The sequence below is a fragment of the Mustela nivalis genome (genome assembly GCF_964662115.1).
Source record: "Mustela nivalis genome assembly, chromosome: 2".
Taxonomy (NCBI): Eukaryota; Metazoa; Chordata; class Mammalia; order Carnivora; family Mustelidae; genus Mustela; species Mustela nivalis.
In genome coordinates, this window is record NC_139021.1 from 121,514,689 (window position 1) to 121,532,103 (window position 17,415).

Consider the following 17,415-nt stretch of genomic DNA (forward strand, 5'->3'; position numbering starts at 1 on the left):
GCTTCCCCCCAAATGGCCTTGGTCTCTGTCATGCCAACCCATGGGGTAACAGAACACCCTGTTACAGGGGAGACTTGGAAACCTGACAAAAGAGAGAGCTGAAGAGACACATCCTCACCCAGAGTTTTGGCTCTGGTGTTTCCCTCCTTGTGAAGATTCCAGCTTGGCGAACTGCCTCACCTCCTTCAAGCTTTTACTCAGACCTCACTTTCTCAGTGAGGCCAGATGCGCTGACCCCCTTCCCACAGTTGGTACTCTTCACCCTTCTCTCTTGTTCTCCTTCTCCCAAGTTATATTCTAATACATTAGATAATTTATTTGATTCCTTTTTTTCTCCCTGTATATAAGACTGTAAGCTGCATGCGGACAAGTGTCTTTTTCTTTACTAATATATCCTCCAGCCCCTGGAATAGTGCCTGGTACATAGTAGAGGTTCAGAAAATACTTGCTGAATGAATGAATGTTTTCCTTTGTAACAGTCTGTGGCAGTAATCAATAATATATACTAATACATATAGTAGTCATTTAACACTAATTCTAAATAAATACTGCTGAATCATTATGTTTTATTATATTAATCTTGGTGTGTAAAGATAAATTCTGAATTAGATTATCACGTAGTGTAAAAGTGTGAATCCAGAGTTGGAAGACGTTGGATTGTAATGAATGAGTCTCTTAGTGGTTTTCGTAGGTCAAGTTACTAAACTGCTCTGTGCCTTAATTTCCTCAGGAAAAGAACCTTACAAAGCTGTGGGGTAGATTAATTGAGTTAATACTCTTAAAGCCTTAGATCAGGGCTTGGAATGTAGCAAGAATGTAGTAAGTAATAAATTGAATTTATAAATTCTTTACTTGTTTAAAAAATAATTATGTGATAAACTTATTTTGCAGTTCAATAGTTTATCCAGCTTTCAGAAGGAAAAAAGTCCACATAGAAAAATATACAACTTGGGGATTTTCCATATTCCTGTTTTGATTACAATGTTAACACACCTAGAATGAATTAAATCTTGAATTTCTTATGAATCTCTTTTCTTATATTGTAACATCACTTTTAAAACAAAGAGTTTGGGGTTTTATATGAGCTCTTTGTTTTTGGTTTCTTATAGATCCCCATATTAAGGTTTCTGGAAAGAAAGAAGATGTTAAGGAGGCCAAGGAAATGATCATGTCTGTCTTAGACACAAAAGTAAGTGAATGTTAAGGACACTCAGATGTCAGAACCTTGTCTCTGCAAGGGCTACTTCATGCTGTTATGAAAAGAACCATTTGGAGAAGAAAAACCAGGAGAAAGTAATGGTGGGTTTTAAAATAAGCATGTGTGATTCTACAATGGATGTAAAGTTCTGTTTAAAATTTGAATAGGTTCTCAAGCTAGGTAAATGAATAATATTATATATACGTACTCACACACACACACGTGTGTATGTACGTACATATAAGTACATATATATGTGTTTGTATGTATATGTCATCTTCAGAAATAGACAATGATGCTGATTAGTATAGGGCAAGTGATGAAGTTTAGAAGAATTATCATATTTGCCTTTATGATGCCAGAATGATCTCCTATGTGCATGAAACTTGACAACTTTGTCTTATAAGTTCTTTCTCTTTCTGCAGGTATAAGCTAGATAATAGGGAAATATAATTGTGTAAAAATGTATACTGATTTGTGAGAATTTATTCTAGTAAACTCTTCTAAATCATATACTATGTGGCAGACACTTTGCTAATAAGCATCTTACAAATATTAACTTGTTTAATGTTCATAACTAACTCAGCACAGAGATATTAGGGAGTTTGCCCAGAATCCAGTTGCTAATAAACAAAGAGGTGGGATTTAAATCCAGGCTGTCTGGTTCTTAACCACTATGTTTTGCCACTTGGTATTTCACTGAAATGGTTTCTGATCTCTTCCTTTATTTTTTTTCTTTTCTTCCTCTTTTTTATTTTTAAGACTTATTTGCCTTACAATTATTAAATATTCTAGAATCTTTTCCCAGGAAGAATATTGATTTCCTGAACTTCAAATGTTAAACTAAAAGAACTAAATTTAAAAATCAAAGTGTTTAATGGATATGTTTAAAATTTTAAAATCAAGGCTATGTAAAAACCATTGATATTTTTAACATCTTGTTGTATTTTGACTTTCTAATTTTAGTTTCTGAGCATTGAAGAATTTTTACATCAGTCTTACAAATGAGAAAATATTTCATGTCTTTCTCATTTTATAATACCGAATTTCCCAAAATTAAGTACACAGATTCTAATATGATCACAGTTATTCATTATGTCTTAGAATTTTATGTTTTGCTTTATTATAACTAATCTTATACTTTGTTTTGGTTTAAGTAAACCATGTTACTTCTGGAGCTCTGTGCGTTGTTGGCCCTTCCTCATTCTTCCTATCACTGAGAATAACAGGTCTGCTCTGTAAAGTTTGACCTACAGTAATAGACAAATTGTGAAAACAACATTTACAAATACTTTCCTATTCAGTTTTGAGTTTTATTTTTATTGTTTCTGTCATAGTTCAACACTCCTACTAACCTATATATATGCAGTCTTGTAATTATTTTTATTTTTTTGTTATTTGAATTAAATGTTTCATGAATAATCTCTGTTAAAGAAAAAACTGAATAATTTATTTGTTATTATGCCTGACTTTATTTAAATGCTGCTTTCCAAAAAGTTATCTTGGTAAAGGGGTTATCTTTCAATTTATTCTGACAGATCTGTCTTAAGATGAGAATTTTTTTTTTTTACAGCCAAAGAGAAATAGGAAATATACATTTATCAATTAAGATGGTACTACCAAGAAATCTATAGTGTTTCCCGTCGGGTCACTTTTTGTTAGTACTCTTCCCTTGGAGAAAAAGTGTTTTAAGGAATTGTTCTTTATTCATGCATCGAGAATTAATACCTTATTTCCGTATAGAGTAATCGAGTCACCTTGAAGATGGATGTTTCACATACAGAACATTCCCATGTAATCGGCAAAGGTGGCAACAATATTAAAAAAGTGATGGAAGAAACAGGATGCCACATCCACTTTCCAGATTCCAACAGGAATAACCAAGCAGAAAAAAGCAACCAGGTGCTTTGTCTTTTTGCATGAATTAAAGCTTTAATTTTCCATATGCATATCTTTTTTGGGAGACAGAAGCACAAAAATAACCACAGACATACCATAAGATCTTGTGAATATGTGGAATCTAAAAAACAAAACAAAACAAATGAATAAACAAAAGGCAGAAACAGACCTGTAAATGTAGAGAACAAACTGATGGTTCCCAGAGGAGAGGGTAGAGGGGAGATGGGCAACAATGGGAGTAAGAGGTACAGGCTCCCAGTTATGGAATGAGTAAGTCATGGGAATAAAAGGCACAGCATAGAGAATATAGCCAGTGGTATTGTGATAGCTATGGTGAACATAGCATAACTTCTAAACTTGTCCAATCATTAAAATCACTTGAAACTGATGTAACATTATGTGTCAACTATACTCAAAAAATAAAAATTAAAAAAAATATATATGGCCCCTTTTTTAAGGAGACTGAAGGTGCTCTACCGTTTTTAAGAGATGATGCGTAGGTAACTATAAACTTTTCATCTCTGAGTGGTTGTAGAAGGGCGGGAGCAGCGTAAATGTGATGGCAACGTAAAGTGAAGTCTCTGAGACAAGGCCCAGAGAGCATAATGTGAGGAAAGGACCTGGACCTCTGCCTACTCCGAGCACGCGTCCACTGTGGGGATTCTGTCTGTAGCCTCACACACATGGTTCTCCAGTGCACCACATCACCTTCTCAGAGGCAGTGCCCGGGTGCCCGTCCTCCTCACATTGACTGAATTATGTATCTCTTTAGTTTATACACGTTCTTTCTAGTTTTTGTGTTTGAAAACAAATGAAACTCACCTGTCCATGCACTTTCAGTATGTGAAGATCGGATGGTATTATTTGTGCTATTTGGAAGTTTCTTCTCTAATCCCAGTTCTAGAAACTGTCAGCCACAAAGATGAATAAGGTGACAGTCTTTTCTCTGTGGGGACAAATGTGACAGTGACATAAATAAGGAAGATAGAAAGCAATGGCAGTATTCAAAATATTTGACAATTGGTATGGCATGGGGCATGGTCTATTAGGAACAGTGCCCTAGAGCCCCATGCCTTTACCCTCATGCAAGGTGAATTCTTTAGTTGATGGATCATGGGAAGGTTCAGGGGATCCCGGGAGAGAGCTGGAGGTAGTGTTGGAGCAATAATTATTTTTTACCACCTAGCATAAAGTAGTTCAATATTTTGAGTACTTACGGCAGCAATAACATTGTACAGTAATGTAGAGTACAGACCTGATATACAGTATGCAGAAGATTAAATAAAAGGTAAAAAATACAGTGAACCAGAGAAATGATAAAGTGGACAGGATGGCATGATGGGGACTGTGAAGTTTTAGCTAAGTCCAGGGGTTGATGTAAATCAAATGACACCAGTCAGCAAAGGAGCTCATGAAAATGCAAATTATGATTAAGTAGGATTAAGTAGGACTGAGATCCTTCATTTTTAACAAGCTCCCAGTGAAGGGCAATGCTGTTCTTTCCTGGATGACATTTTGAATGGCAAGGGTGTGGATGGACTGGAAAAGCAGATGTGGGCTCGATTAAAATCTAACTTTGTATTTTCTACTTTTGCAGGTATCTATAGCAGGACAACCAGCAGGAGTAGAATCTGCCCGAGTTCGAATTCGGGTAACTGTTTATTACTTTAATACTGTAAATCAGTGTCAGCAATGGTTCCATCATAAGGCAATAAAAATATCTTCATGTATGAGTTTATAGCCAAATCGCATGTTCAGTAGTTTGGAAATAGTGACAAAAGTTGTTTGAATGTGTTGAAGATATTTCTTAGAGAGATTCCAGATTGCACCTGACTCAGTTTCTCTGATGATTTTAAAATGATGAAAAAGAGGCCCAAGGAAGAATTCCACAGGCAGTTTAAGTTACAGACTCCCAGGTTTCACAAAAGACTCCTTTCATTTGAGAAACTTTGCAAACTCTACCCAAGCTTATGTATTTAATAAAAACAATTTACATTTTAGAATTCCATCCTCAGAAAGGAAGGAATAAGTTATGCACATCTCTAAATGTGTGGTGATTCAGCTGTCTGCTTGGGCTCTCATACTTTCATTTAGGAGCTGCTTCCTTTGGTGCTGATGTTTGAGCTGCCAATCGCTGGGATTCTTCAACCAGTTCCCGATCCTAACTCCCCCTCGATTCAGCACATATCACAAACATACAACATTTCGGTGTCATTTAAGCAGCGTTCTCGAATGTATGGTGCTACTGTGATAGTACGAGGGTCTCAGAATAACACCAGTGCTGTGAAGGTAAGTAATTGAGATAATTATTACATCCTAAGTGTACAAATGATGCAAGTTTTATTTATTTATTTTTTTTAGATTTTATTGAGTGAGAGATAAAGTGACTATGAGCGGCGAGGGGAAAGGGCAGAGGGAGAGGGAGAAACAGACTCTCTACAGAACAAGGAGTCTGATGCAGGGCTCCATCCCAGGACCCTGCGGTCATGACCTGAGCCAAAGGCAGACACTTAAACATCTGAGCCACCCAGTGCCCCAAAGCAAATTTTATTTTTTAAAGGATTTTAAATTAATTCATTTTCCAGAATTTTCCCTCGAATTGCATTTTGGTTTATAGAATGTGTTGAGTCTATCCATAGTTAGTAGAAGTGCACTAGAGTCTTTTCTTGTATGTGGATAGTTATTCTATAGGATTATTTCTTTCCTACTCTTCTCTCGTAGGAAGGAACTGCCATGCTGTTGGAACATCTCGCTGGGAGCCTAGCATCAGCTATTCCCGTGAGCACACAACTAGACATTGCAGCTCAACATCATCTCTTTATGATGGGTCGAAATGGAAGCAACATCAAACATATCATGCAAAGAACAGGTGCTCAGATCCACTTTCCTGACCCCAGTAATCCACAGAAGAAATCCACCGTCTACCTCCAGGGCACCATTGAGTCTGTCTGTCTTGCAAGGCAATATCTCATGGTAGGTTTACTGAAATTAGTGTTACAATTTCATTTTATTTTATTTACTTATTTGGGTACAGTGTATGTGGCTACACACACCTTACTACTGTGGTATTTATGAAAACACTTTGGAAGCCTTCTCAAATAAATTTCTTGCTAAAAGGAAGTAAAATAAGAATAAAGTATGTAATCCCTTACAGGCTCAATTTCATTACATAGGTGAGTAATTTCTTTGCTGTACTTTTTTTAAACTTAAACTAAACACAGAAGAGTATACAATGAAATAATGCACTGTATTTCATGCAGGGTGATTATTTTCTCCTGACATGTAGTATTTGTCTGCATTTGACAAAGAAAGTCCATTTAAACAGAAAAGTAAAAATACCTTTTACCCTCAAAAATATAAATTTTGGTAGCATGAAACATGTGAACATTTCTCAGATCTCTGATACAATTTAAAAAATGGTATTTAAGCCACATATTTGTCTTAATGCATTGAAGTAAATAGTCATTATATAATTCATTACTGCTTCCTATTTAAAATGTGCAGTATTTCTTTTTTTTTTAATTTCTTTTCAATATTCTAGAATTCATTGCTTATGCACCCAGTGCTCCATACAATATGTGCCCTCCATAATACCCACCACCAGGCTCACCCAACTCCCCGCCCCCCTCCCCTCAAAAACCCTCAGTTTGTTTCTCAGAGTCCATAGTCTGTCATGATTTGTCTCCCTCTCTGATTTCCCCCAACTCACTTCTCTCCATCTGCCCATGTCCTCGGTTATTCCCTATGCTCCACAAGTAAGTGAAACCATATGATAATTGACTCTCTCTGCTTGACTTATTTCACTCAGTATAATCTCTTCCTGTCCCGTCCTTGTTGATACAAAAGTTGGGTATTCATCCTTTCTGATGGAGGCATAGTATATATGGCCCATATCATCTTTATCCATTTGTTCATTGAAGGGCATCTTGGTTCTTCCCACAGTCCTTCCTATATTCATTTAAAAGCATGTATTGCATGAAGCACTGGGTGTGGTGCAAAAACAATGAATTCTGGTACACTGAAAAGAAATAAAAAAACAAACAACAGCACCACAGTGTATAGGTTGATACATAGTTAACAAAATGGATTGACTGACATAATGTGGACTTGCAATTATCTTATTAAAAATACCACTGTATTCTCCTGTTCAAGAAATTGACCTTTAGTGACATTTGAAACAGTAAGCCTTGGGCGTGGTCTTTACTAATAATAACTTGCAGAATTTGTTTTTGAGAAACTTTCAGAAAGTCCAATTTTTGCTTTTTAAGAGAGGAGCATAAGCAGGGAGGGGAGTGGCAGTAGGATAAGCAGAGAGAGAATCTTAAGCAGACTCTGGAGTCCTGGATGCCAGGACTCTGAGATCATGAAGAGTCCAATGCTTAACTAACTGAGCCACCCAGGGACCCCAGAAAATCCGAAAGATAAGAACTTGTTATAATCTTTAAGGATCGTAATATATAATTATTTTGTTGTGAATGATTTTTTTTAGCCAAGCTTAGTTTATAAAGATACTTTTTTTTTTTTTAATTTTTTTTTAAGGTTTTACTTATTTATTTGATGGAGAGAGAGAGAGAGCACACAAGCAGGAAGAGCAGCAGGCAGAGGGAGAAACAGGCTCGCCACTGAGCAGAGACCCGGATGTGGGGCTGGATCCCAGGATCCTGGGATTATGACCTGAACCGAAGGCAGCGGCTTAACTGACCAAGCCACCCGGGCATCACATAAGGATACTTTTAATATACCACTAGTTAGGTAGCATATTCGTGTCCAAAGATGATTATGATTGCTCTTCATAACTTTCTTTTTTCTGTTTTTTTTTTCTTTAGGTATTATTTTAAGTGAACTTTTTCAAGCATTCTGTATAGTTAGGAATTCATATTCATACTTTGATCATACCTACCAAAAATATAAGTATGCAATGAGATACAGTTTTGTACAATATTAAAAGAAGAGAGTGGGTGCCTAGGTGGCTCAATGGGTTAAAGCCTCTGCCTTCAGCTCAGGTCATGATCTCAGGGTTCTGGGATCGAGCCCCGCATCGGGCTCTCTGCTCAGCAGAGAGCCTGCTTCCCCTCTATTTGTCTGCCTGCCTCTCTGCCTACTTGTGATCTCTGTCTGTCAAATAAATAAATAAATAAATAAATCTTTAAAAAAATAAATAAAAGAAGGGAGGAAGAAGGGATAAATTAATAGGCTTTAACCTAGGGGCATCTGGGTGACTCCGTTGGTTAAGCATCTGACTCTTGATTTCAGTCAGGTCATGATCTCTGGGTCATGATCTCAAACCGCACATTGGGCTCCACACTCAGCACAGAGTGCTTGAGTTTTCTCCCTCTACCCTTCCCCCAAGATGTGTATGTGTACTGTCTCTCTCTCAAATAAATAAATAAATCTCTAAAGGAAATGAAAGGCCTTAACATACATTTTAAATACAGAAATTACTTTTATCCGTAAGGAAAATGGAACACCATGATTACTTTTAATTCCAGTGTATTTGACTATTACTTCTGCCAATACTTATGTACAGAACCCAGCAGTTGGGCTAGCACTGAGTGTCTTGGGAATCAAGTATAAGATTCCTATAGTTAGTAGATTCGGGGCCGGGAAGAAAGCATCAGGGAAAAAACAAGTGCGGACCTCAGCAGAGCTAAAAAGTAAGAAAGCTAAAAGAAGAAACAGTAGTAGCACTTTACTCCAGGAAGGAGGTAAGGTTGGAGCTGCACCAGAAGAGAGGTAGGTCTTCAGTTGGTGAAGAAGCCTTTGGGTGAATTGAGACCAAAGTATAGAATCCATTTGAAAAATAGGAGGCTGGTCTAGCCTGGAGGAAGGGGCAGATGTATGAACATACAGGCCTATGATTTTACAAGCAAAGCTGTGTCAAAATGTGGAGATCTTGAAATGCTGAAACATGGTTAGATTTCATTCAGAAGACAATAAAAGCCAGTACTTTAAGTCTTTGAGCAAAAGCACAGGATTAGTCCCCTTGATGTGGTTCAGTGTCTAGTTTCTGGCATCACTAACAAAATGGAAGTCAGAGAATGGATGAATTTTCCAAGGTGGAAAGTGGGTAAAAAACTCAGGGCCAATAACAGAAACTTCAGACACATATAATTTTGTCATTCAAAAATAGTTTGTGCCCTCAGCATTATTTCCACACGAATTCCCTAAGCTTTGTGAAAGCATGTGATTGAGCTTTAATACTTTGGTTTACTCTTTCAGCCCATAGAATATTGCATTATTTGTAGGCATGTTATATTATCAGATGTTTAAATGAGTAACATTTTACCTCCTGCACTTTCTACTGTGACATTTCTTAGGGTTGTCTTCCCCTTGTGCTGATGTTTGATATGAAGGAAGAAATTGAAGTTGATCCACAGTTCATTGCTCAGTTGATGGAACAGCTCGATGTCTTCATCAGTATTAAACCAAAGCCGAAACAACCAAGCAAGGTTGGTTCAGATCTGGGCCCAGAAGACCACATATCCTATCCCATTCTAGATTACTTTTTTATTTTCATATACATGTATATTTTCATATATATGGAATTAAATATTCTATGTAATATATATGTCATTATATATTATACTTTGTTATTTAAATATATAAGTTAGTAAAAACATTCATTTTTGATCATCATTTTTCTTTTTGTGTTGGTTTTGGAGTTTATTTTTAATGACCATTATTTCTTACAAACATATGAGTAAGAAAAGACGTGTTTTTATTCATTTGCAACCTGGTAACTTTCAGCTTTATTAAGTTATCAGAGAGTTGATAAGGCTAAACATTGTCTTAAATGTGTATGTGTACATATCCAATGTAATTTTTAAAATATTTAATTTACATACTCTTTGCGAGCCACTCTGCTAGCCCTGGAGATTTAAAGAATAGGTGTTCATTCTCTTTAATAAATAATAAACTAATAATGATAATCAAAAGTAAATAATGATGTGTCCTCCATTCAGTCTTCTTGGAACTTCTCTAACATGTTACAAAATTTCAGTAATTCCATGTATAGTCAAAATTTAATGGGAGAAACTTGATGATAGTAAATGCTAGTGAGAATGTGAGGGAAGAGGCAAATTGGCATAGCCACTCTGAGGAGCAATTTGGGACCTTCTAATCACACTGAAAATACTGATATCCTCCTGCCCACCGGCATTGTACACCCAGTTAGACACCCTGAGGAGACCTATGTACCAGAGTCAAAGGACAAGAATGGTGGGGAATAAAAGAAGCAAGTCACATAATAACATGTACTGAGTAATAACATTAATGTATCTTTTTATTCTAGTAGGTAAAACCCCAAACATTTGTGCTTTCCATTTTTTAATTTCTATAAATCTTATTATATATGTATCATGGTGTAAGGTATATCACAGACGATTTTTATAGATGTAAATATCATGGTGTTCAGTGTCCAACTTAATTGGAAAAACAATCGTGCCTTCATCAAAAGAAAAGAAAAGAGAGGTTTGTTTCTAAGTGATAAAATGAGTTTAAAGTTAGAGAACAGGACATTAATTTTATGTGTCCTGAAGTGTCATGCTTAACTAATTTGAGTTGACTGGAGTCACTGCAGACACAGTGACTTCCAAGACTGGAAGATACAGCCAGAAGAGACTTTGTGCATGTGAAGAGTGTCAGGCACAACAGGATCTTCTGGAGTTCAGTACTAAATGAGCCAAGTCAGGGGGCTATAGATGAAAAGTGAGAATTCTAGAGCCTCGTTGCATCCCAGGGCCATTTAGTTCTGTCTGCCTGACCCGGATGCTGAGTACTGCTTTAACTGCTTTTTCAGTCACAAATTTTCTTTATTGCCCATTGGAGGCTCTCCTCTTGAGTTCACACTTCCAATTTTCTAGAGGAGTCCATTGAGAGAAAAAAAATTACTGTTTAGAAGTTTGTTTTACCATAAGCTTTGCCATTGATATGCCATCCATGAGGAACAGGGGTACCTCAAGGTCTATTAGTTAACTAGTAGGCTATAAATGTCAAACGTAAGTGACTGTTACTATGCAGTCTATATATGGTGACAAGTTTGAGTTGTTTTGTAAAAATGTGATCAAAGGGAGAAAGCTTTAATGTAACAGCGCGAGGATGCCAAGGGAATGGGCTGTACAGGCAGACCACCTGAGGTCCAGTCCTCTTGCTGCCCCTGCCCAGCTGTGACCATGGGTAGGACCCTTATCCTCCCTGAATGTGAATCACAATTCCCATCCAGAAGGTTTCTGGCAAGCATCAAGATTTATGTACAGCTTCTACCCCAGTGCCTGGAACACAGGACACACCCAGAAAATTATAACTAACCCTTTATGGTTTTACCACAAGGAGCAAACTTAAGAAATAAGTGGTTAGAATTTTTCAGTTGATTTTAAAACCGCATCAATATATTCCTTCCTGGAATCCTTATTACCATATTCATTTCTCACCCACCTCCCCAGTTCATTGTAGACTACTCGCATGTCACCTTTTTCTTTCCCATTATGTGTTTTCATAGTCTGTGATTGTGAAAAGTGTTGAGAGAAATGCCTTAAATATGTATGAAGCAAGGAAATGTCTCCTCGGACTTGAAAGCAGTGGGGTTACCATAGCAACCAGCCCGTCCCCAGCATCGTGCCCTGCCGGCCTGGCATGTCCCAGCCTGGACATCTTAGCTTCGGCAGGCCTCGGACTCACTGGACTAGGTATAAAATTTATTATTACAGCGCTTCTCAGTCACTGGGGGATTGCTTAGCCCATTCCCTTTCTTTCTACCATCTGGGGCTACAGTTTTTAAAGGCTCTTTTTTTTCCCCATGTCAGGCCCAAAGATTAGGTGAAAAAGCAACAAATCACATCAATCCATTTTGGGTTTTTTTGTTAGACTCCAAAGATTTTGTACCTAGATTCTTTTTATTTTGGCATAAATAACCAAGGTCTGACTGTTTTATTTTCAATGGCTGTGTTTGTTCTTCTAAATTAAGAATGCCACTGAGAGTGAAGTGAGCAGGCTGACTATAATTTATGTGCTTATTCTCTCTTGCATTGGCAATATTGCCATCCATCCCTAGAGGTAAAGATTATCCAGTTTGTTTTTCAAAAAGTAATTGCAAATCTGTAGGAGGGGTAGAGAGAGGGGGAGGTGGGAGCAAGCAGACACCCACCCCCCCTCCCCCGCTGGTGGTCATCACAGCCTCATCCAGACACAGGGAATCTAGCTGCAGCTACCAAGAGGAGCGATGACCTGTGTTTCTATCTACAGCACAGGGTAGAAGGTGGAAGAACGTCCTCCCTCGGTGCTGTAGCTCTTTGAGAACAGGGGGGGCGCTTTTTACTTGTTCCCTGTACCGCCTCATTTGTGGAGTCCTGGCTTACAGGTGGGGTTTCATTGCCATATTCCCATTAGACAGGCTCACTACTTTCTTGCACATGTTTCCGTAGCCTTAATATGAAAAGTGAAAGTAATAGCCGTACAAAATCCCCTTGCCTCATTCAGTATTGATCTGAGACAGAAAAAACACTCTTCGCCTTCTGTCACTTCTTTTTTTCTAACAGCTATTTCTTGCTTTTAAAAATTATATGGTTATAATATGATTAAGATTCCAGGTAGCCCTGTCTAGACACCATTACAGTAAAGACAGACTCTTTACCCCTTGGCCTCTACTCTCCCCAAATCGTCCCTTGCACTAAACAGTCATAACAACACGTGCATGTCAGTTAGGAAGTGCCAGTGAGATAATCTGGCAGGAACCAAGTTCTTCCTACACCAGAGCAACGATTCAGTTACTCAATTTCTAAAATGTTTTCATGTCTATTCCTATCCTGTAATACTTAATACTTTAAATATTATGAAAAAGTTATATACAACTTCATATTTTACTTTAGAATATATTTAAATGCCTGAAGAGAAGTTTCATTACTTAAACATTAAATCCGTAAAAGAAGCAAAAAACAAACAAAAAAAATTGTTTCTGAGGAAAGTTTTTGTACTTACTGAGATGGACCATGGACCACAGGGATGGTCGTGTGTTTTGACAAAATAAAAGCAAACTGTTCCAAGTAACTCAGCCTCTTCACAAACATAATCATTCTATTGCAGGAGAACCTTCCCCTATTCTCTGCTAATTGTAAGTGGTTTGAAAAGAGTTTGTTTGGAAACAGAAAACAAGTGAGTTATAGATAGAAATAAAGATGAATTTCCAGGGGTGCCTGGGTGGCTCAATGGGTTAAAGCCTCTGCCTTCTGCTCAGGTCATGATCCCAGCGTCCTGGGATCAAGCTCCACATTGGGCTCTCTGCCCGGCAGGGAGCCTGCTTCCTCCTCTCTCTCTGCCTGCCTCTCTGCCTACTTGTGATCTCTGTCTGTCAAATAAATAAATAAAATATTTAAAAAAAAAAAAAAAAAGATGAGTTTCCACTAGAGCGGAAGTATGTTCATCCTGGCCAGTTGAAATGAATGCAAAGCAGCTGGCATTGCTCAGTAACCCTGACTGCATCCCTGATTTACATACACCTAACTTCTGGTTCTGATCAGCATCTGTTTGTAGATAGTCTGGGTTCGGTGTTGGAGTTGTATCATGTAGTATCTCTTGGGAATATTCGAAAGAAGGTAATCTATCACTCATATTATATTTGGAAAATATCAGACTCTCTCATTGTGCATTCTGAATGGCAATATTGGTGCCCATCTGTATTTTTAATATTGAGTGTATGCATATTGACTTGGCATTCATTTATTGCAGGTCTTTTGGGGCCTACCACCTTATCTCTAAACACATCAACAACTCCAAACTCACTCTTGAATGCTCTTAATAGCTCAGTCAGTCCTTTGCAAAGTCCAAGTTCTGGCACCCCCAGCCCCACATTATGGGCACCCCCGCTTGCTAACACCTCAAGTGCCACAGGTGAGTGTCATTTAAGTACAATCAAAGGCATGTTGGTGTGGTTTTTTGTATCAGTTTTTAAATAAAATGTACCAGTGGTCCCGTTTCCTTAGGGAAAAATTATGGTTCAAAGCATACTGCGGCTAAAGAGAAACTCCCCAGTGTGTAAATTAGTTAAAATGAAGCATGACAAAGCTGTGAGTTTTTAATAAAAGTAGAATATAATCTTCCAACATGACAAACAGATCAGGAAAAAGAGTGTGATGAGCAGGAAGCAGTGGCAATAACACATGAAGCTAACTGACCTCATAATTAGGAAATGTCGGTTCCAGTTGGACGGATGTGCCTGATAGTCATATGGACAGGCTAACTCTAGCTAGTTTCCTCCTCCGTGCAGTGAAGAGCTTAGGTTAAGTATTCTCTCAAGTCTGGTTCGATTTTAACATTGTTTCGTTTAACATTGTTTTGTGTTTTTATAGTAATGGTAAACCTATTTACAGAGAGGTATCAAAACTGAACTCTTCTGAATTTGTAGTAACAAAAATGAAGTTTTTTGGTTTTACCGAATATGATAAAGTAATATTTGTCAAATATGAGCTTTTTTCTAATATCTGTCTGCATGAAATGTCATTGTAGGTTTTTCTGCTATACCACACCTTATGATTCCTTCTACTGCCCAAGCCACATTAACTAATATTTTGTTGTCTGGTGTACCCACCTACGGGCACACAGCTCCATCTCCCCCTCCTGGCTTGACTCCTGTCGATGTCCATATCAACAGTATCCAGACAGAAGGCAAAAAAATCTCTGCTTCTTTAAATGGACATGCACAGGTAACGTTCTTTGCTAGAGGAGTGTGATCTATGCTGTTTCTAAGAGATAAGCCTCTGGTAATATGTTTAAACTTCCACCTGAAATGAATTTTAGAATGGTAGCCATATCTGTATGTTATTTTCTGTTACCGTTTTAGTCTCCGAATATAAAATATGGTGCAATAGCCACTTCATCACTTGGGGAAAAAGTGCTGAGTGGGAATCACAGTGACCCATCTAGACAGACAACTGGACCTGAGCAGCCATCTCCCAAGTCAAACCCTGTGGAAGGTAACTTTCCTTCTGAACTGACGTTACCCAGATAAAGGGGTTCGTAAAGTCTCTGCGGTGATTTCAATCTGGTTTTGCTAACCATTTATGACTCATCCTACGTCAAGTATGCAGAAAGACATCTTGAATGAAATTCCAAAGAACACAGGGCACAATAAACTGAAAAACACTTCCCACAGAAAGAATCACTTCCCATTACATTGGAACTTCCTAAATTAAAGTGGATGTAATTGTGTAAGAGGAAAGCATCAATTTAGTAAATTAAATGTATACATATAATTTTTTTCCAGGTAGAGTGTTTCTTTTTCTAAAACGCTTCCACCCCTAATAAATCTTTTGAAAATGTGAGGGTCTTCTCTTTAAATTTCATCTTGAATGAAATTTGGGACAGCCTGAATTTATAGTGTCTTCTTTGCAGCTGAAAGCTGTTTTACCTGGGTCTCCCTTGAGTTGGGTTCTGATTTGTTTCCATCTGAAGTGGTTGTTGATGATAAGGTGACATTTGGATTTTCACTTTATCCCTTCTGCAGGTTGTAACGATGCTTTTGTTGAAGTAGGCATGCCTCGAAGTCCTTCCCATTCTGGGAATGCTGGTGACTTGAAACAGATGATGGGTCCTTCCAAAGTTTCCTGTGCCAAGAGGCAGACAGTAGAACTGTTGCAGGGTACAAAAAACTCACACTTACAGTATGTATTTTAATCTTTAAAAGTCCTTGATCCTTTGAAAGAAAATGTCTAACACGCTGGATTTGTTTTAAACTCAGTAGTTGGTGTTCTTTGGTTCAAGTGAGTTTGATCTATTCCGAGAGTGTTTTTTATTTTTCTTTTTAATACTCTTTTTCCTTTTAAAATTTCTACTAAGGAATACTAGCTGGTAATTTTCACTCTTCTGTCCTCTCTATAGTGATTGGATTTGTATCTGGGTTCTCTAAACCGTCTCTGTGCTCTGACACTTTAACATCCTCCCTGCTCTTCAATACGGCAGTATTTACTCTCTCTTTTTTCTGTTGGAAATTTTCCTCCTGTGAATTCTCCTTTGTTTTGCTTTGAATTTCTAACTTAAACTATGCTTCCTTGTCCCAAGGTAGTTAATTGCAAACTATGGTAATAAATACTTGACAGTTTCATGATTTTATTTATTACAAACCACCATGAGTATAAATACATATATTGTAGTAACTGTAACTCTCCCTTACCATAATAGCACAGTTACAAATGTGTTATCCTTACTCTATCTTCTTTTTCTTTCTTTTTTTTTTTCAAATAGATAGTCTATTCACACTTTTTAAAAAAGGCAATACAGTGGAGTGCCTCTGTGTTGAAAGATTTTGCTCCTCTCCATCTCCATCTACCCAATTTCCTCTACTGTCTTATTAGTTTTCTTGTATATCCTTACAGGGGAGACTATCTTAAGACAAATATAGCCTTTATATTTTTATTTCCTGTGTTTCTTACTGAAATCTGTTTTGCTTTTATAAACTCTTTGATCAGTTAACTACTCTCGTTCCCATTTTGTCCAAATCTGCTTTCTCTTTGTTTTTCCTTATGTGGTACTAGTAGCCACGGTGAACATTATTCAGCGTAGGTTAGAGAAGTAAATTTGCTTTCTTCCCTGTGTGGAAGCATTTGAAGGGTATGCCTGTTCCTTTCATCATTAAATAAGTTCTGAACTTACCTCTCATCTAAATTAAGCTGCGACCTCCAGAATGGTGTCTCTGTCGCTACCCTTTCAGCAGCTCAGTCGGTCCTTTATTTTGTTCCAGCAATTTTTTTGAACATGGAAGTCTGATCTTGTCACACTCTGGCTTTAACGGCACCAGTCGTGCACATGGCTTGCTTCCTTTGCTTTGCTTACGCTGTTCTCTGGGCCTTCACAGGCCGCTGCCTGCCCAACCTGCAGAGGCCCTTTGCATTCCCCTGTGTGAAGCCACTGGGAACTTTTGTCAAGCAAACAAAGTGCATTGCTCCTCCTCTTATATTCCAGTAGCCTGCTCCCAGTTCTCCTGGCACAATGGAACAGTGAATGACAAAAGAAAGAATGAACCAATCAGATCAGCTCTTTTCCTAATACTGTTCTTTATTTCTCTTTTACTTGAGCTTAACGTGCACTTGGATTTGAACTTGTGCATGTATAGGGCATTACCAATCTTGCAATTCAGATCATTTTTCCTATTTTAAGGAACATTTTTATGTTCATCCATGCACCCTGAACAGGTGTTGGGAAATACTTATTTATCTGAAACCTGTGTCATAGTAGATTTGTTAGCAATACCCTATGCATTTCACACACAGGAACTGGATCATCTGTATGCCTTCAGGTTGACTTGTTTCTGCTTAGACTGTGTATGCACGAGT

General features: G+C 37.7%; 1 protein-coding gene across 3 annotated transcripts in view; it reads left to right on the forward strand.

The window, feature by feature from the left end:
- Nucleotides 1–17,415, forward strand: part of BICC1 (BicC family RNA binding protein 1) — a 260,873-nt gene that overhangs the window by 219,201 nt on the left and 24,257 nt on the right. For all 3 annotated transcript variants that reach the window (XM_082719498.1, XM_082719496.1, XM_082719497.1), the window contains exons 4-14: nt 1,110–1,189; nt 2,942–3,100; nt 4,695–4,748; nt 5,192–5,386; nt 5,819–6,070; nt 9,415–9,546; nt 11,595–11,781; nt 13,817–13,978; nt 14,594–14,790; nt 14,928–15,060; nt 15,591–15,747. In XM_082719498.1, coding sequence (XP_082575624.1) covers nt 1,110–1,189; nt 2,942–3,100; nt 4,695–4,748; nt 5,192–5,386; nt 5,819–6,070; nt 9,415–9,546; nt 11,595–11,781; nt 13,817–13,978; nt 14,594–14,790; nt 14,928–15,060; nt 15,591–15,747 — 1,708 coding nt within the window. The remainder of the gene's footprint in view (nt 1–1,109; nt 1,190–2,941; nt 3,101–4,694; nt 4,749–5,191; nt 5,387–5,818; nt 6,071–9,414; nt 9,547–11,594; nt 11,782–13,816; nt 13,979–14,593; nt 14,791–14,927; nt 15,061–15,590; nt 15,748–17,415) is intronic.